At 43.1% G+C, this 18339-nt stretch overlaps 5 protein-coding genes across 15 annotated transcripts in view; 3 read left to right on the top strand and 2 right to left on the bottom strand.

Annotated features, from left to right (window-relative positions):
• The first annotated feature begins 30 nt into the window (after positions 1-30).
• Positions 31-13039, top strand: LOC26526852 (G-protein coupled receptor 52). Of its 4 annotated transcripts, none has more exons than XM_026977341.1 (5): positions 31-120; positions 862-1041; positions 8810-10091; positions 10593-10851; positions 10948-13039. In XM_026977341.1, exons 3-5 carry the CDS (start codon positions 9959-9961, stop codon positions 11522-11524), a joined length of 969 nt encoding a protein of 322 aa, XP_026833142.1. In that variant the 5' UTR covers positions 31-120; positions 862-1041; positions 8810-9958; the 3' UTR covers positions 11525-13039. The 4 variants fall into 4 exon arrangements, with proteins under 4 accessions (XP_026833142.1, XP_026833143.1, XP_026833141.1 ...); XM_026977342.1 differs by lacking the exon at positions 31-120 and adding an exon at positions 172-254 and having other exon boundaries at positions 878-1041; XM_026977340.1 differs by lacking the exon at positions 31-120 and adding an exon at positions 172-254.
• A 119-nt stretch (positions 13040-13158) lies between these two features.
• LOC6544000 (probable RNA methyltransferase CG11342) lies at positions 13159-14151 on the top strand. The gene is made up of 2 exons (XM_001971856.3): positions 13159-14006; positions 14075-14151. The coding sequence occupies exon 1, from the start codon at positions 13274-13276 to the stop codon at positions 13988-13990; it is 717 nt and encodes a 238-aa protein (XP_001971892.1). The 5' UTR covers positions 13159-13273; the 3' UTR covers positions 13991-14006; positions 14075-14151.
• Positions 13994-15332, bottom strand: LOC6543999 (alpha-tocopherol transfer protein-like). Its single transcript, XM_001971855.3, has 2 exons — positions 14835-15332; positions 13994-14770 (listed from the first exon to the last, which is right to left on the bottom strand). The coding sequence occupies exons 1-2, from the start codon at positions 15137-15139 to the stop codon at positions 14140-14142; spliced, it is 936 nt and encodes a 311-aa protein (XP_001971891.1). The 5' UTR covers positions 15140-15332; the 3' UTR covers positions 13994-14139.
• Positions 15333-15390: 58 nt separating this feature from the next.
• LOC6543998 (probable 28S ribosomal protein S6, mitochondrial) lies at positions 15391-16093 on the bottom strand. The gene is made up of 2 exons (XM_001971854.3): positions 15893-16093; positions 15391-15827 (listed from the first exon to the last, which is right to left on the bottom strand). Exons 1-2 carry the CDS (start codon positions 15935-15937, stop codon positions 15429-15431), a joined length of 444 nt encoding a protein of 147 aa, XP_001971890.1. The 5' UTR covers positions 15938-16093; the 3' UTR covers positions 15391-15428.
• Positions 16094-16237: 144 nt separating this feature from the next.
• The window catches only part of LOC6543894 (formin-binding protein 1-like), a 32513-nt gene continuing 30411 nt past the window's right edge, over positions 16238-18339 (top strand). For 4 of the 8 annotated variants that reach the window (XM_026976515.1, XM_026976513.1, XM_026976510.1 and 1 more), the window contains exon 1: positions 17216-17313. In XM_026976515.1, the coding sequence (XP_026832316.1) occupies positions 17290-17313 (24 nt within the window). In that variant the 5' untranslated portion in view covers positions 17216-17289. Of the gene's footprint in view, positions 16619-17106; positions 17314-18339 lie in introns of those variants that run through there. The other 4 variants (XM_026976514.1, XM_026976512.1, XM_026976517.1 and 1 more) reach the window with 3 other exon arrangements.

The following is an 18339-nucleotide window of genomic DNA, read 5'->3' as shown; positions in this document are numbered from 1 at the left end:
CGTTAGCAGAAGAGAAGAAAAGCGATGGAAAAGCGGAAAACAGTTGCCAGTTAGACAGTGAGCGCGTCGCATCTACGCACGCATCGAAAAGATTCAGCGGCAGCAGCAGCAGCGCGTTCAGTGGTTGTTGTTGTTGGAAACGGTGGAAGCACACACACACACACTGACACACAGCACCAACACACACCCGCACACACACACACGCCAACACGCGGCCAGCAAACACACTTTTCGGCTGGCCAAGTGAAACAAAAGTTTGTTCATCCTTAATTTTCATTGTATACGGCGAGTGCCAATCACAATCAAAAAGGGAACATTTCAAAATTCAAATCGCAAAGTGAATTCAATTAAATTGTGCAAATTACGAGCTGGAGGATAATTGAAAAATCAAGGCACACACCTGCGCACATGTGTCTGTGAGAGGGTCCTGTGTGCGCCGTACGTGTGTACTGGTATCTGTGTGAGCACGCCTTTGGCTGTATGTGTGTTGAAGGCTAAGCAGAAAATCAGCAGCCCACGAAAAAGCCAACAAGTAAAGCGAAAAATTAATGTTGCATGTGCCCCGAAAATCGGGAAATTGAAAATGGAAAATTAACCGAAGAAATAAAGTTCGACAGTGCAAAGTGACGGCGTTTGAAAGATATTTTACTATCGCGTCATTAAAGCCATAAATCGTGCCCCTTATAAATTATCTTATCTGGGGAAAAAATCCATTGAAATCAACACCACATAATGCATGCATTAACATATTATTTGATTGATCTATTAGTGAAAAATACACAGGCTGCTTAAAGTTTCTTTGAGGGCCACCGACTTTGGTTAGATATATCTTAAGCCCACATTCATCTAGATATTTTACAGTTCTTGCCTGTTGCAGCCAAAGCGTTAGCAAACATAGTGATAAAGACAAAGTGTTCAAGACAAAATGTAATCAATACCATTAAAAATTATACAACAAGAAATCAACTTATTAATCAACCGATCAACTGGAAAACTGAGCAATGTCAAGGCAAAGGTTCTCAACAGCATGTCCCGTTTAAGGTGAGTAGTTTTTCGGGAGTGGGAGCATAAAGTCGAGCTTTGCTCCAGACGCATCCTACCTCAACAACCTCAAAAAAACGAAGATGGATGGGAAGAAAAGGGGGGCGAAGGCGAATGAGCGAACCAAAACATAAACAACCCCGAAAAGAGCGAAACTCTAGAAGTAATGTTCGAAAAGAAATGGATGGCTAGCACTGGAAACAATTCCATAATAGTAATAGAATGTTGGGTATTTTCAGTGGTATATTTTAACTGTTAAGTAAAAACAGATTTTTTTGAAAATATTAAAAAAAATTTCTTGTTTATGAGAACAGAATGAAACAACATTCACTTTCACCATACTTAAAAAAGACTAATGACTTGTCTTGCTTACTTTTTCCCAGTGCACTCGTGTCCTTTCTTCTACAATCGGAAATGCTGTGCTGTTCTTTTCATCTCCCTTATGCTCGCTCCTTCGCCGTTGATGTAGAGATACGAAAATAGGCAAAGTTTAGCAAAAAACCAAAGAATTTCAGTTGAAAAGCTCAATGCAAAGAATGGCAGCATTCGTTGGGGATTAGCCAAAGCCAAAGACTTTGCGCAAATACTGAAAAGCTCGGCCTGAGCGCATCATTTTCCACGCAAATTTCGTTTGCGAAAATTTCAATTTATGTGTAGCAAACCGGATTTGCAGGATATATGTACAGGATATGTCGAGCATGCAGCAGCCAAGATTATGTATCTGTAACTCGGTCACACGTTATACGCTTCTCCGCTTTTTTCTCATCACAGCCATTTTATTGACTTTGTCGTTTTATAGGCAATTTGTCTTTTGGCAGCCGTCGATAGCTTTCGCTGTCATAAAATTACGCGCCAAGCGAATGCCCCGTATCCTTATTCTTATCCTTATCGGCAAGGACCGGGTTTCGGGCCCGGACTCTTTCGCTGCCAACTTGTTTATATTGTCGTAAATTTGCCTTCAAGGACGCGGCAACACCGCACAGTCTGCCTCCCTTGCTCCCCACCCTTACCCTCTCACATGGCCATTTTATCGATCACACAATGGGAAATTTCACACGTTGTCCCAAAGGGCTGCGAAATGGGTTGGGGAAGGTACAGTGGTCGCTCCTGGCGTCCTTTAATTCGAATCTCCAGGATATGATACTTTCACTACCACAAATCGGAGCTAACAATGCGAATCAGGTGGAGAACTTGATTATATGTATAGGAAATACATTCTATGTATTACATATCTTGATCTTAAGACCTTAAAGATCTAACAATTAACTTGACAGACTTTCACTGAAATGGTTTAAGCCCTCATGCAACATTTTCCTTTTACGCAGAGAACACTGTGGCAGCAGACCCGTTGTGTTGAGTTGCGTTTCGTTGCTCGTCTTTAATTACGTGCACTGCAATTGGCAGCTTCAAGGTCGTTGCCGTCTTTTGCATAATTAAGGGTCACCCACCACCGTCCACCGCCCACCGCCCACCGCCCAGCGTGGCACCCACTCTGACTCATTGGTGCGCCCATCGCAAGTGGCTTTTGTTCTTGCAACACAGTTTCTGTTTCTGAATAATGCAATTGACGCGGGCGTGTGGGCGCTGACACAGTTGCCATTTTTCACACATGACCAGCCAGAAAACAGAAACCAGAGACCAGAGACCAGAGTCCAGGCACAACTAACAACTACCACCGTGCAACGTGCGACGAGCAGCATGCAACATTCGCCGCATGTCCGGCACTCGAGTGCAATTTCCATAGCACACTTCAAGGCTGGCCGCAGTCTAATTTACATGGCAAATGACGCTGCTCTGGCTTTCTCCGCTTTCTCTGCTTTCTCCGCCCTCTCCGCTTTGCATTTATGACTCGTGACGTGCGATGGCGATTGTCCACCATGCTTTTCTTCACCGTTTTGTGTTTCGACACACGTATTCAATTAGCCCGATAAAGGAAGCAAAATGCCGCAGCTGCTGCAGCCCACACATTTGCATATGAAAGTCCGGGGAAATTCGAGGGTGCTGCTGTTTGTTGGCAGAAAAAGTGGGCCGTTTTAGCCTTGAAATAAAACGGTAGCATCAACCTCAGGAGAATATTTTTTATGGGATTACTAATTATTATTATTCTTGTTTACTTATGCTCAGAAAGATTATCACCGTAGGTTAATGTTATTTACATACTCTTACACAAATACTTTCTACTTAATAATACTGCTTTAGAAATTATTTTCTTTAATACAACCATTCAAATATCTTATAATGTAATGCAAATTATTTGTAATATGTCTGCGTTGCTGTGAAGTATTAAGTTTTAGGTTATTAATGTTCACTTTTTCATCTACCGATCTGCAAGAATTGTGCTGTATATTTTCTCATATTTATATCTCTTGAGATTTATGACCACAACGTGTCTGCATTTCGCGAATGTCCCGTGCTTTTTATATTTTGTGGCAGCCACAAGTAAAATTTTGGAAAGTAAAAGTGCGGTTGTTGTTTGGCGGCTTTTAGGTTCGACAACAAATAGCTATCAAAGCACATGAGGCTAAAAAAGTCTTTCTATATTTAAACGGCTTAACATAACAACAACTAATTGAACATAATAAATACATATGTGTGACGAATTCTAGTCTGCTAATGACGAGCAAATGCTCTTTGAAAAAGTTTGATAATTATTTGGGCATACCCGAGCACAAAAACCACATTTAGCCAAGTAAAAGGAAAACACTTAAACCAAAACTGGCAGGGGAGAAAAACAAAACAAACGCTGGTCGATAGACGGCCTAAGTGGGCACACCCATTCAGCCTAAATTCTCCAACACTCCCCTATTTTTCGCTCTCAATTTTCCGCCCCTCCCCATTTTCCCGCCCGTGCTTTTCCCGATACCCCCTGCCCTCCAATGCCTTCACCCCCTTCTACGCACACACAAATCGCAACTCTCTGTTTGTCCAGGCCATCGTCTAATTAGTTGTGGGCTGTGACCGCCTTGATTTATATATTTATGATGGGCGTGGCCCTGGGCTAGTGCCAACTAATTGTCGCCGGGCATCCCCGTTCCCTTCCCCTTTTTTTCTTAAATGCAAAGAGTAGCTTTCTTTTTACCCCTAGAAACAGATACAGATGCAGATACAGATACAAAACCCGTGCACCGACACACGTTAATAAGTGTGCATTTGGCAGCTGCTGCGAACAAATTGCTTAAATGTCAAACCGTCCTCAAAGCTTCCAAAGGAATCCCGGCCAGACTTGCCAGCTCATTTAGCTTCAGCTGGCACATTGAGCCAATAAGCCTTTGCTGCACTGAGACAAAAGTAGAGCAGGGATTTCAGGGATATCCTTAATTAAATAATATATATTAATTGATCAGCTGCCTAGTTGGGAATCACGTTTTCTAACATGTATGATCGAATGAAGCTTGGTGTAATCAATATTAGAAATATTTGACCATTTATAAATGAAATCTTTTGTATTTTCTAAAGCTAACTAGCTTATATTGGTTGAGTAATTTTGTACATTTTTTCTCTGTGTACTTGCATAAAAACCGCATCGTCATGATCCCGCCTGCCGCCCCTTCCGACCCTCATCATTGGCTGAATTCGATTCCCGTTTGCTTATCAATCAGACAGCGAATAACAGCAACAAATAAACAAGTTGCTGCATTTAATAAAGCACCAACAGCAACAACAACAATGCAGCGAAAAGAAGCCATGGCGGGGATGACAAATTGATGCATTGCCGTATTGATTGAACGACTGGCTTTGCTATTGCCAGTGCCACAATAAACGCCTTGACTGAATGTCAAGTCGCAGCATTGAAATGAATTTCGTGTTGGGTTTTTTCTTTTATTGATCGATTGTTCCAGTGCTGTGTGTGTGTGTGTGTGTGTGTGTGTGTGTGTGTCTGTGTGTGTGTGTTCTGGGTGTATATGGTGTATGGTGTGTGTATTGGTGTGGGGGTAGGATATAGCCGGTATCAGGAGCCAATACAATTGTCCTTAGCGCCGAGTGCCGCCAGTCTTGTTTACTACGCATACGTCACGTTGTCGAGTGGGGGTTGCGGATGGAAACGAAAGGAAAGGGCCAGCCCATGACTGTGACCTTGCCAATTGTAGAACATCTGCAAACGCTTGCATTTTGCCACATTCAAGTTATTTCACAAAAAGAAGACAGCACAATGGAACCGTCGCCCAAGGGGAAATCAGAGTTAGTGAGGCATTCGAGCGCCAGGAAAATCCAGTGGGACATGGAACAATATAAAACTAAGCACGAGCGCGTCGCCAAGTCGCTGTTTGCCCTTGGCCCGAGCCACGCCCCCTCTCTCGCTGCCCCGTTTACAGCGAGCACCCGCGCAACGCAAAATTGGCCCAAATAAAAGCATTGCGTATACGACATGTGGTACGGCATTTCACAATGCGGTTTATGGCCATAACAGCGGGTAGCACGTGAATTTAAGTTGGCCCAATCACGCACCCCCTGCCGTCATTTATTTTGAGGACACAAAATATTCAGGGCATTTCCCAGGCAAATTGGATTTCTTTTTATGACGTTCCTTGGCTGAATTACTGTTTTGGGCAGCTTATTATTATGCCAATATCGAGAACGAACATTTTGCTGACACTATTGGATGAGACTACATTTTGCAGAGAAATTTAATCACATTGAATAATTTCTTGGGAAAATTACTCCTCTAAGGATATCCACAATGAGTTTATTTCCCTTTAAATTGTGTACCTAAATACCTAATTCTTTTAGAAAGCTTCCATATCAAATGTTTTGGTATGAAAGTTTGCCAAATTGCTTTTGTGGTCGAATTGTTGCATTTTACGTTAAAGTTTCCAGCGTTCTACCACTTTAATTGCAATTCGCCTGCAGGCATTTTCGGGTTGACAAAAGTTAGTGGCCAAAAAGTTTGGCTCGGTGAGCGTAGGGCGAAGCAACAGGCAGCAGGACCGCCTGCAAAGTCCTTAAGCTACTGAGTGACAGGAGCTGCCAAGTCTAGCCCGGCGCCACGCCCCCTTCGCCCCTCCGAAGGACGAGCATTTCCAGGCATATGCGACATTTGACATGCGTAAGCATAAATTATGCAGGCGCCGCACCAGATGCACTGAGCAAAACAGGTGGCCCATGTAAATACGGGGCATGACATACCAATAGTAAACTGGCTGCTGTGCTGGGGAAACGAAAATGAAAATGTAAATGTTAATGTACATGAAAATGAAAATGAAAATAAAAGCCAAGGTGAGGTCATGCTTATGTAAAGACGCAGCCACGTGAATGGCGACGATGACGTGGCACCCATCCGCAGCAGCCTTGCCAGCCTGCCACCCACTGCCATGCCCGCTTTTCGTCCTGGGGCTTCCTCTGCCAACAGCCAGCGTCATCAAACAGCTAGTATCCTTCTTGGGCCTGCAGCTCGCCTTGGCCTTTGTTGCGGTATTTCGCCATTTGGCTTAAACACGTAGCTATCCAAAAGTTTATTTATAGCACCCAAAAGCTTTGCTTGCCATCCTGCCACTGTTATTCACACCCATCTGCCATATATTACATTTGGCATAGTGTTTCCCACCTGCCTGCCATTTGTATATATGTACATATAAATATATATGGTTTTATGACAGCGCCACATTCGATGGTTTTCCGCTTCTGTTTGTGTTTCGTTTCGGGCTCAAACTTGTGTGTTTCCTGAGGCGACATAAACACGCAGGGAATACATTTTTTATGGTCCCGAAAGCTGGAAAATCTACAGAGCAAAAAATGAAAACAGGTCGACGGAAAGTCGGGCAGACATACAGTGCGTTTCGGCAATGTAGGGCGGTGACTAAATGAGCTCCCTTTACAAATACTTACAAAAGTTTATTTGGAATTCAGCACTTCTGTATTATCTAGCATCTCAAATGATGTAAAATTCTAACTTGAAATTTAATTAAAAGAGCACGTTTTCGATTTGGAAGTAAATTATATTTTATGGGAGCGGCTTGCCAATAAAAATGTTATTCTCCATTATTTTGTGAATTGTTATGGCACTGACCCAGTTTGTACTTTATTTTCCTCCTCAGTTCTTAATGCATTCCCTTTTCCTTTAACAATCATACGTTTTAATGGTCAGCTATGTGGGTCACTTTAATTTCCCACTGCAACTCAAGCTGCATTTCGCCGCATTCACAGTTGCGTATCTCTGTCCTTTCAAGTTGGTCAAAGGATTTACCACAGGGCAGGACAAAGGCTGCCCCCAAAAGCGGGCTACATATTCTTTTTAATTATGCCGAGGGCTTAATGGACCGCCTGCAATCCCAGTGGCAATCAAAATCTCATCAGCTTGTTAGCGGTTGCCTCGAAGAACAATGACCATGTTTACATAATTAATCACTGGCCGCGCTTATTGATTATCCAACCAAGAAAATGCGCAGAGGGTTCGCTGAACCCAATTCTCCGGCTCTGTGGGCCTCCGGTTTCCGGTTGTTCCGGCGCCGACTCCGGCGGTCAAGGGGCACTCATTATGCGGCGGGGTTCGCTTAAGTTGGCGGCAATAACAGTTATTTCAGCGTAATTGCAGTGGGGACAGCCGGAGTCGAGTGGATTTGAATGGGTCGCAGGCCAGGATGTCATTTGCACAAACGACTTTGCTGCGTGTAGCGTCATCAACTGCAGCGGCTTACGTAATGATTGGCAATCAGTTGGAATGTGTGCCTAATGCAATACATTGATATTTATCACCTGGCCTCCGACTGACTACTGATTGTCGAATCCGATGCCCAGTTACCCCGTTATCGCTAATTTAATCACCTGGTCGAGCAAAAGGGTGGTACCTACGCAGGGGCGTAAATGACAAACTTGTTACCTCATTCAACGACATCCCCCCGCCCCCAATGGCACCCCCTCATGGCATCACCATACTCAGTCTCATCCTTTGGCACTTGGAGCATCCCCGTCGATGTCTAATGGCATTTGTTAATGGTGTTTGTGTTTGTGTCTGCGTGGAAAATGGCACGATGACGTAGTGGGTGCCTCCAATAGAGGCTGTGCTGCAAAGTCAGTGTTGGCAATTGAGTAGTTGTAAAAGAGGTAAATGAACAGAATATAAGATTGGATGATTTAATATCAAATTCATAAATTCAGAACTTATAAATAAAGATGTTTAATTACGCCACATTTCGTATTTAATCTAGTATCCCCATGGGTGCATTTCTAGTGGCATCTTTGCCGCTTTCTATTAGACTCGATTATAAAGACTGATTATAAAGCATTAGTGGCTTTAATGGCACGCCATAAAAATCTTTCAAAGTGTCGTTTGTAAATACTTCACTGTATGCGAAACTTGCTTGAAAATAGCCAAGCTGGCGGCACTGCCATGGGGCTCGTTAAAAATAGATAGAGTGGGCGTGATCGATGACGCTGGTCCACAAATAGAGACCGAAGCGCAGACCCCTCGAGATTTTTAACAGTTCCAGGCCCTCGAGAGACCAACCCAGTTTGAGCAGCCGGCCAGTGACAGCTATGGCTCTCAAACTGTGTCAAGTGGCACCGCAAAGTGGGTCAATGCAGGCGGGAAAAGTGGGTGGTCATGGTGGTTTGGGTGGTTTGGTTGGTCTGGGTGGTCTGGGGTGGCTCTGAAATAGCAGGCAAGTGACGGGCGCAGGATAAGCACGCTTATGTAAAGCGTTTGTGCAGCTAAAAGGCTTTTTCCGCCTGCTGCCGTATGTGGGATAATTTATTGATTGGCTCAAGATGGGAGATTCTGTAAACTATTTATGGAGCGCTAAGGCATTCAATTGCTATCCTTTTGTCCTTCCAGATGCGCACAATTAGCTTAAAACGACAGCAGGACATGGAGAGCAACAACAACAGCCAGAATTTACAAGCAAACGGATAATCACAATCACCAAGCAGCGAAATTAAATAGCAAAACCGATACTAAACAACCGAACTATTATCGAACTATTTTAACAACTTAAATGTAGCACAACAGAAGCCTTACAAAACCAGAAAACCATTTGTGCTGTGCTTTAATTATAGTCGAAAGATATTTCAACCACCCAGAAAAAAGCCCTGAAAACCGCGTAATTATTACACATTAAATAGTTAAATTAATAATCATTATTCTTCCACTTGCGAGTTTGAAATGTGTACATTTTTAAATCGATATTTAAACTAGTAGCGAATTATTCAAGCATACAAATACAAACTGTTTAACGTTCATTAAAACTTAGCAAAGAGCGTTGTGAGTTTAACAAACAAACAAATTCATTAAACCTTTTACGATCCTCTAAGATAAAACAGAATTGTACGCAATTACTAGATTTTAAATGTAGGATTTTAGCCCAAGCAACATTTTTAAACGAGCTTCAGACACACACTAGCAAAACCTTATCCTTAACCTTAACCACGACGGCAGGATTGTAAGGGTAACAATCAAATGCTTGGCTCGGCGCCAAAAGGTGGGCAGTAGAAGTTGCAGCCCGAAAAAGTAGGCAGTAGAAAATTTATACAAATTTGGCGCCAGCGGTGGAAGAAGGACGAAAACAGCGCCAAGGACTCCGACGACCTTCGCGTGTGCAAGCCTCGTTGCACAATAAAGGACGCCACCAACACTCGCAACACTCGCAACCACCCAGACACACGCACACACATCCACACACCTAGGCACACTCACCTAGACACTCACTCACACACACAGACACACACACACACACAACCGAAGGCACAGGACAATTGCATGGGCGTCCGCCATGACCGGAAGTAAAGTACGGTCACGTCCACGTCCACTGGCCTTTGCATAACAATCAGCCCGCCAAGAAGGTGCGGAGAAAGCGGAAGAAAGCGGGAGAAAGTAGCAGTGAAAGCAGGTGAAAGCAGGAGGAGCAGGAAGAAAAGGACAAGGAGCTGAAGGAGCGAAAATACCGAGCACAGGAGCGCCAATTTCAACCGCCAGCGGCCCGTAAAAATGCAGGAAATGAGCTACCTACAGGATAATTCCAAGGTGGAGGCCCTCACCAAGGCGGTGCTCATATCGATACTGGGCGTGGCCATCGTCCTGTCCAACCTCCTCATAATCGCCACCTATGCCAACTTCAAGGGTACGTTGCACGCATAACCCACGCTTAACACTTTCCACAGGAACATCTCGAACGTGGTTGGGTTTGGCCTAAAACATAATATTTTCATAAGTAACATATGTGTTGAGTATGATTTGTTTTGACCAATTAAGTCCACTGTTTATAGCTAAAATGCATCCATAATTTAAATGTGAAAGTGAACGGAATGAAGTAAAACGGCATCCTCCCCAACATTCAAATGTGTTGTTTTATTGTTGTCTTAATTGCTTTGAAAATTCAAAATCCAAGTTTGCTAAAGAATATTATTTTTTGTTCCTTTTTTGTACCTAAAATTTAATCCTTTAAATGAATTGCTATTGGATACATTTAAAAGCCTTAGGTTACCAAATAGTTATAGTGAATGTCGTACGAATAGACTCGCCCAAATTATTGAATGAACCATTTTAATATTATGGTTTGCATTTGATTTTATTTCGGAATGCCCTACTCTACTTCGTTCCCTAACGACATGTGTGTTCGCAGGACCCACAGAGGTGATCAACTACTACCTCTTGTCCCTGGCCATCGCCGATCTGCTCTGCGGACTGCTGGTGGTGCCCTTTTCCGTCTATCCCGCCCTGACCGGAGAATGGATGTACGGCGACATCGTGTGCCGCTTCACGGGCTACCTGGAGGTCACTCTGTGGGCGGTATCCGTCTACACCTTCATGTGGATATCGGTGGATCGGTATCTGGCGGTGCGGAAACCCCTCAGATATGAAACGGTGCAGACGAAAACGAGGTGAGTGGCCTAGTGACCTATCCAAGATCTCCATTTCTTAGCAAAGTACTATTCCTCACATGATTTTTCTTCGATCTTATGATCTGTATCCTGCAGATGCCAATGCTGGATGGTGTTCACCTGGATATCGGCGGCACTTCTCTGCTGTCCGCCGATCTTGGGCTACTCGATGCCCATCGAGAACAACATGACGCACATCTGCATGCTGGACTGGGGGAACATGGCGGCATACAGCGCCACATTGGCGATATTAGTCTTAGGTCCCAGCCTCATTTCAATCGTACACAACTACGGCTATATCTTTGTAATGATGCGTAAGATTAGGTCCGGCGAGCCGATACACGATAAAGAATATGCAACTGCTCTGGCTGAAAATTTATCAAACCCTAGTCATATGATGTCATTCGCATTAGTCTTTGCATTCTGGGTGTCCTGGCTGCCATGGATTCTGTTGCGTCTGTATGAGGTGGTCACGGGCGATGTTATCCAAAGTACTCTTATCAACTTCGCCGTCGTCTGGATCGGCATATTGAATTCGTTTTGGAAAATTCTGATCATGACCAGTATGTCGCCGCAATTCCGTATCGCTTTGAGAGTATTTTGCTTAACCATTTGTTGTAAGACTAAGGGCCGTTTGCAAGCAGAGCTAATCGGGTTGGACCCAGATGACTAGAGTTAGATTTAGATTTTCATTCTCCTCAAAAAAAATACAATAATTATCCGTAATAATCCCCCTCCCAACCCCATCCTACGTAATCCCTTTGAGAAGAACTACAAAGTCCTGCAAGTAAATAATTGGTTGTAATTGCATTGAGCCATTTCCTTAACTCTCTCTCTCTCTCTCAATATATAAACACTTACTTGCCTGTTTGCCATATAGTTGCATATTTACGGGCCGTTTGGCGCTACGCGACATGCCAATGAAAGCACCACCCACAGCCACAGCCACAGCCACAGAAAAACTAAAATCGCAACCACTAAACCACTCAACCACCATACAGCAACCACACAGAAACACCAAGAACACCAAAACCACAGACACGTTGAAAGACATATTCATATTTCTAGACTTAAGCTAAGCTAAGAGTTTTTAGCGTATCCAATTATGATTGATTCGTTGATTGATTGATTGATTGATTGCATTGAATTGATTGACGATTATTATTGTGTATTTATGAGCTTACCACGTATATACTTGTACTTAACTCTAGCCATATACATATACATATACATGTAGCAGCGATCTAATTATAATTATAATTCGTAGAAAAGAGACAATTCACTAGGCAAGAGCAACATTTCCGTTTCCGGTTTACAATTCGAACTTGCTACAACACAAACAATATACGAAAATCATATGCTACTCAAGCAGCAGGATTATTATCTAACGATTGCATAAGTATAAACCTTTTTCAAAGTCCATATTAAGTAGCATTTAGAATTTTACAAAAAGGAATCGTGTAGAGTTTATTAAACAATTTGCCAAACTTGACGACGGGCCGGAATATGAGAATTCAAAATTCGGAAAATCTTCAATCTTCGCACGCTTTGCGAATGCGCTTTAGAAACGAAAAACCCAGGCCCACTAAACGAATTAAAACACAGCAAATATGTTAAAATCCAAATGCAAATAAGCCCGAAAAGACATTTCCAGTAGTACTTAGCGATACAAAATAAACCTATGATATTGAAAGGATAGGCTAGTGTGAAGTTTCGATCGTTGTTCAAATCGGTAGAAAGATTTATTTTTCGTTTTGGCCGAACCTGAACGCTTCGATTTGGTGGGCTTACCAACAGAGCGTTGCAATTTTGCCTAGTTCCCTTAGTGGGTCAAATTCAGTTTCCCAGGCTCCGCCGATGAAGCATCCAGGGTCCCAAGTCGAGTGTTTGTCGTTGAATATTGTTGATCATTGTGTTGAATTGATGATATCTTAGCCACAAACATGCCAAATGCGAAAATAGCGAACGAATTCGAAGACGAAACATTGTGTATATTTTGTTGTTGTACATTTCTTTGACGATATTTTGTACATTTAGTTATAGTTCGAAACTAATTTACACACCAAAGAGCAAGTGTTATCGATTTTTAAGTATAAGGAAATTGTTAGAGCCGTATAAGCAGATAGCAAGTGGCGTTTCGACAAATATAAACAATGAACGCAGTAAATAAATGCAAAAATGAAGATAATGTACTGTGAGTTTTATGAATTTGAATTTGGCGGTTTTTTAAAACTGCACCCTTTAACACTTGTTGATGTTAGTGTTGGTTAATGTTAACGGACAGTTAACAGCGCTGCTAGAGATGGCAGTTAACATCGTTCGGCATAAAAGTGTGAAATATCGCTTACCGCTACGGTCTCTAGCAGCATGTTTTTCTGAAATCAAAACAAATTAAAACAGGAAATACTTAAAACACTGAAATATGGAAATTAGAAACAACGATCCGGGCGCCGTTCAATATGGCAACTTCTTCAACTATTATCAGTTCAGCTCCGCTACGGAACGCGTGAAGCTGTTACCAGGTGCGGACATTTGGCTACCTGTATTGGACGATGCAGAATCCCAAAGAGATAAACCCTATTTCATCCTGGATGTGGGCTGCAATTGCGGCGTACTCACTCAACTGATGCATAAATACCTTAAGGAGCGTCTAGGGAGATCGGTTAAAGTCCTGGGAGTAGATATAGACCATCGGCTGATTCAACGTGCCACCGAGGAGAATGAATCGCCGGAAGATGTGAGCTACGCCTGCGTGGATGTCCTCGATGATGATGCCTTTGAATCCGTAAAAACATATATGGAGGTGAATAATCTCCAGAAGTTTGATGCCATTTGCTGCTACTCCATTACCATGTGGATTCACTTGAATCATCATGATCAAGGACTGCGCTTCTTTCTGCACAAGCTCTCCAATCTGGCAGAGCTCCTGGTGGTGGAACCACAGCCCTGGAAATGCTATCAGAAAGCAGAGAGACGCCTGAAAAAAGCCGGTGAGATCTTCCCTCTGTTCCTGGAACTCAAGTGGCGATCTGATGTGGATCTGCAGATACAAAAGTACCTGGAGGAGGCTCTAGACCGACGGAAAATATTCGAGTCGGCGCCCACCAAATGGCAGCGAAAGATCTGCTTCTACAGATGATAATTAAGGTGTAAAGGTATATTTCAATGACAAGTTACTTGCTTTTCGATTTAACTATTCAACTGATACGAATGTGTTTTCTAGCCAATAAATTGGAAGACCTTTCAAATGGATGATAACCAAATAAATCTTAAAGTAACGAATGGAAACTAGTCCACGTTCAGCTTTCTAAAAGAACCTTCAACTCCAAAAAGCCCCTCAAAATCGATTGGTTTTCCCGGACGCAGACTCTCATCGGTGCCGAAGTTGGCATTTTCCTGGAAGAAATCGGCGTACTCGTCCAACTTCTTCTCCATAGCGTCAACGATTTCCTGCGTGGTGCCATTCTCGCCGCCGTATTCCACGGGCAGATATTTCAGCGGTATCTGTTCCGTCAACAGCCCCATTTTGTTGCCGTGCACAAACAGGCGAGACTGCATTTTCTTGGACATCATGGGCTTGAACATGTTGAACAACTGCTCGAATCCGGTGATGGTGTTGATGAAATGCTGTGCCTTCAGACGCAGTGGAAGAGCCTCCTCCGAGAACACAGTGAATTTCTTGGCCATCGACGGCGTCATCTGGAACAAGTGCGCGGCAGTAGCACCCTTCATGTCCATTATAAAAACTACTCCATTGACATTGGCGTAGTCATCCTCCAAGATGGCTATCTCCTGCATTGCCTGGGCCACTTGCATGGCCTCCAGCATTGTGTACTTCTCCACTGACACCAATCCCATGCGCCAGATCGCGATGCGTGGTCCATTTTCGTAAAGAGGAGTGGGCAGGTAGATGAGGGCACTGTTTAGGAGAATTTAATTGATAAACTAACGAACTTGGTGGTGGTTGAACTGACAGTCCTTACCCCGTTTGATGGATCTCCCGGAACTTGCTGTCCTTCGTGTTGCTAACAAGGAAATATTCCGGATACTTGGTCTTCAGCGTGTAGTACTTATCTAACTTGGACTTGGCCCGCTCCAGACTGTACTTGCAGCCGCGCAAGAAGGCCACCAGAAACTGGTCATCCATTCGGGGATTTAGATGCGGCTGCTGCTCGATCCATGTCTTGAATGATTGCAGATCGGCCTCGAGACGTTCGGGGTCCTCCTTGAGCTGCTCCTTGGCCAGTTTTTGCAACTCCGGCGTGAGTGGGCGGATTTGCGGTGTCATTTCTAGGTCGTTGTCAGGAGTAAGTAATAGTGAACTGTTCGGCGACTTTTAAGGCACTACCTGCCCAATCTGCGTTCTATTGATGGTCGATTTTACGAAGCTTTATCAATTAATTGATAAGCGTCCGATTGGGGGCCATAAACCAAACAAAGACAAACATTGTCACAAAGACCAAGTACTAAGATAAGCAGCACATTTCATAAGGAATATATCAGTTTAAATTAGCCAAAGATTGGTGAACCCACAAAAGGTTTTAGAATACATAATTAACGAGTTTTATTTGGGTGTTTCATTTCTGGAAGGGGTAGTAGTCCAAGCCGGAGTTGTAGTTGAACTTCTTCTTTTGTTTTTTCTGGGCGGCCGCAATGATCTCCTGCACATCCTTGCGATACGCTGGTGGCAGCATCTCCTCGTGCAGCGTGCAGGGCATCTGCTCGGGCTCCTCCACCTTGAAGATATAGCGCCGTATGATGTCGATATCCCGGCCAAACTCCTCCTTCAAGTCTGCGATCTTCGTGGGCGCCGTATCGAAGGCGATGCTAAAGTGGGTACCTTCCCGGTGAACCACGCCATGTTCGCTGACTTTGTGTGGCAGGGCCCGGGTTCCCAGGTTCTCCAGCTTTCGGATGATGCCTCCTTTGTCCAGGATGGACTCTGCCGTTCGCCTAATCACGGAAATCAGTTCCGGCTGCGGGTGATGCACATTTTTATTTACATTTATGTAACTGCCGGCGGATTTCATGTGCTACTCACGCGGGGCAATTGACGAAGCACCAGTGCTAGTTCGTATGAAGGCATTATGGCTGGTGGATAGTATCGGCTGGTAAGTAGTGGGTTTGTTATATAAACACTCTTTATTTTGAGTTTTAATTCATTAAAGAGTTAGCAAATCTGAAATAATTGTTGACCCACCAGCTGATAGTGTTAACAGCTGTTGCAAGGAATGCACTAAAAATGGCTTAACGCCTGGCGCACATTCCACACTTTACAGCGTCTACATTTTAGTTTAACTTAACAGATGTTCCCAAATGGGTTTAAAACTCCGCTAAATGTTAAAAGTTCAAGATTTATTCCCTTCCGCAGTATGGTCACACTGCATACTATAAAAGAGCTGCATTCTGCAACGGGGACTGGTCATACTGTGTTTAGATGCCGAAGTGAAAGGTCGAGCGGAAAGTTGCGAGCGGATAAAATTGTTTTTTCGCACGCCAAAAAGGAGAAACAAATGCTTGCGTTGTGTGAGTGCGGGTGTTCCAACTGTGTTTGTGTGTGTGTGTGTGCAAATGTCGCCCGAATTATGACGCATACGAAAGTGCAGGCGCTAAATAAAACCCGAAATTGAAAGAAACTGCAACTGCAAAGCAAATGCTGAAAATAAGTTAACGCAAATACAAGAAAACGGTGACAGAAGAAGAAGAGCGTGCGTGCACTCGGCAATTGCGGTTACTTGTGTGCGAGTGTGCGTGTGTGCAAAATTATGTAAATACAACGATATTAGAATTCCAATTGTCCTCTCTCTTTCTGCTTTTCTGAATTATGAAATGCAGTTGCATTGCTCTCTATCTCGCGCTCTCTCTCTCATCTCTCTTTGCGCATCGAAATACCAGTGCATAGAATTTTCTTATTTTGCACCTAAAAACAACTCCCAAAAAAGAGTTTAAACTCTCATTAGCTATAATTTCTTCCACCTCAATTTTTCTACCTGCCGCTGCAACTGACACGTCTGCATTGCCACTCTTTTTTTTTTACATGCTTTCTTACCTGCCCAACCACCGGACAAAAAAACAAAAATGAAATATATCTGACTCGAATTGCTCTCTTTCATAGAAAATTAAACATCGCGTCGCGCAACGCGGAAAAAAAAAAGAAAAACAAACGGAAAATGAAAACGAAAAGGCAGCCATAAAATTAATTAACCTTTGCGGGAAAATATAAAACAAAAACGAATAAAAGTTCTCATCTTTTGTCTCTTCTCCCTCGCTCTGTACCTCTCTCCCTCTCTGTTCATCGTCTGTGGATTACATTTTCTTCTGTGGATTATTATTATTATAACAACAACAACAACGACAAATACAGTGGCAAGCGGATCGAGCAGAAGCAGCAGCAACAACAAACTGGCGGAATCGGAAAACTCAGCGCAAAACTCCAACATGAGTTGGGGCATCGAGCTATGGGTGAGTTCTCACTAGATTTAGAGGGGCTATATCTTGAGATAAGAAGTTCTATAATGAACCAATTTCTCTGTGGATTTAAGAGGTATATGTGTAGTTACAAATCAAAACAAATTCGTACGCTAGTTTAATCAGAATGTAAAGTGCTCACTAGCTTTTATTTTCTTGGATACTAAAGAGGCTTAAGTCTTCAGATAGGAACATATACAAATATAGGTATTTCGCTAACAAAAAACAATTTCTGACAATCTTTAAATACAATATAATTTGAAGTGACCATTAAACCCTTCTTGGTTTGCCAAGCACTTGGTTAATCAAATTATTTCCTCAACTACCAGAAATTAAGCTCGAAATTCCGGTTTTGAAATAAGCTGGCACATTGTTCCTGTCAGAAAACCCTACATTTTCTAATTGGATACCCAATCTGAGTGAACTTAAGCATGTCAATTAATTATTATTTCAATGTCATTGGTTACCCATAGGAAATCCACTCAAATGCTCGAGCAGTGAGAATTTTACAAATTGCTTCCCATAAGCCAAAAGTGCAGGCAAATGTTTTAAGAACGCGCGCTTAGAGCGTCCGTCTCTTTCCACCGCTGCATTGCCGTCTCTTTCCGCCTGCCGACCAAGTTGGAACTCGAAACTTTATAAAAAAAAACTGGTTTTGCGGGTTTTATGTAAATTGCTGCCATATGAGCACGGCCAGCAGCAGCGTGCGCCTCAATCCAATATATGTACACATACGTATATGTATATGTACATATATTTCTCGGATATATCTGCTTTCTTGTTGTTTTTATTTTCCTCATAGTTAGCGTTCTGTTTCGCCGCAGACCCCACATTCCACTTCAAATCCATCGGATTCCCAGTACCGGGTCCCCACATTATTATTATTACTATTATTTTCCTGTTTTTTCCGCTATGTCTATAAGCATTCTCCGCCTCACAGCTGTTTTACTGACGCTTTTTTCATGTTTCGTTTAGGCCGAGGGCGTTGACACGCCCAGCTAAAGCTTACCTGTCCGTCTA

The sequence above is a fragment of the Drosophila erecta genome, unplaced genomic scaffold (genome assembly GCF_003286155.1).
Source record: "Drosophila erecta strain 14021-0224.00,06,07 unplaced genomic scaffold, DereRS2 tig00000021-arrow-pilon, whole genome shotgun sequence".
NCBI classification, from domain to species: Eukaryota; Metazoa; Arthropoda; class Insecta; order Diptera; family Drosophilidae; genus Drosophila; species Drosophila erecta.
This window is presented reverse-complemented; position numbering and strand designations above follow the sequence as displayed.

What these genes read in the sequence shown, in the direction of transcription:
- LOC6543999 (XM_001971855.3), bottom strand. Translation starts at nt 15,139, where the DNA reads ATGACACCGCAAATCCGCCCACTCACGCCGGAGTTGCAAAAACTGGCC. An exon ending in CGGGAGATCCATCAAACGGG is followed by an intron (nt 14,771 to 14,834) that starts GTAAGGACTGTC and finishes TCTCCTAAACAG; the next exon opens with TGCCCTCATCTACCTGCCCA.
- LOC26526852 (XM_026977341.1), top strand. Translation starts at nt 9,959, where the DNA reads ATGCAGGAAATGAGCTACCTACAGGATAATTCCAAGGTGGAGGCCCTC. An exon ending in CACCTATGCCAACTTCAAGG is followed by an intron (nt 10,092 to 10,592) that starts GTACGTTGCACG and finishes GTGTGTTCGCAG; the next exon opens with GACCCACAGAGGTGATCAAC. An exon ending in ACGGTGCAGACGAAAACGAG is followed by an intron (nt 10,852 to 10,947) that starts GTGAGTGGCCTA and finishes TGTATCCTGCAG; the next exon opens with ATGCCAATGCTGGATGGTGT.
- LOC6544000 (XM_001971856.3), top strand. Translation starts at nt 13,274, where the DNA reads ATGGAAATTAGAAACAACGATCCGGGCGCCGTTCAATATGGCAACTTC.
- LOC6543998 (XM_001971854.3), bottom strand. Translation starts at nt 15,937, where the DNA reads ATGCCTTCATACGAACTAGCACTGGTGCTTCGTCAATTGCCCCGC. An exon ending in TGCTTCGTCAATTGCCCCGC is followed by an intron (nt 15,828 to 15,892) that starts GTGAGTAGCACA and finishes CATCACCCGCAG; the next exon opens with CCGGAACTGATTTCCGTGAT.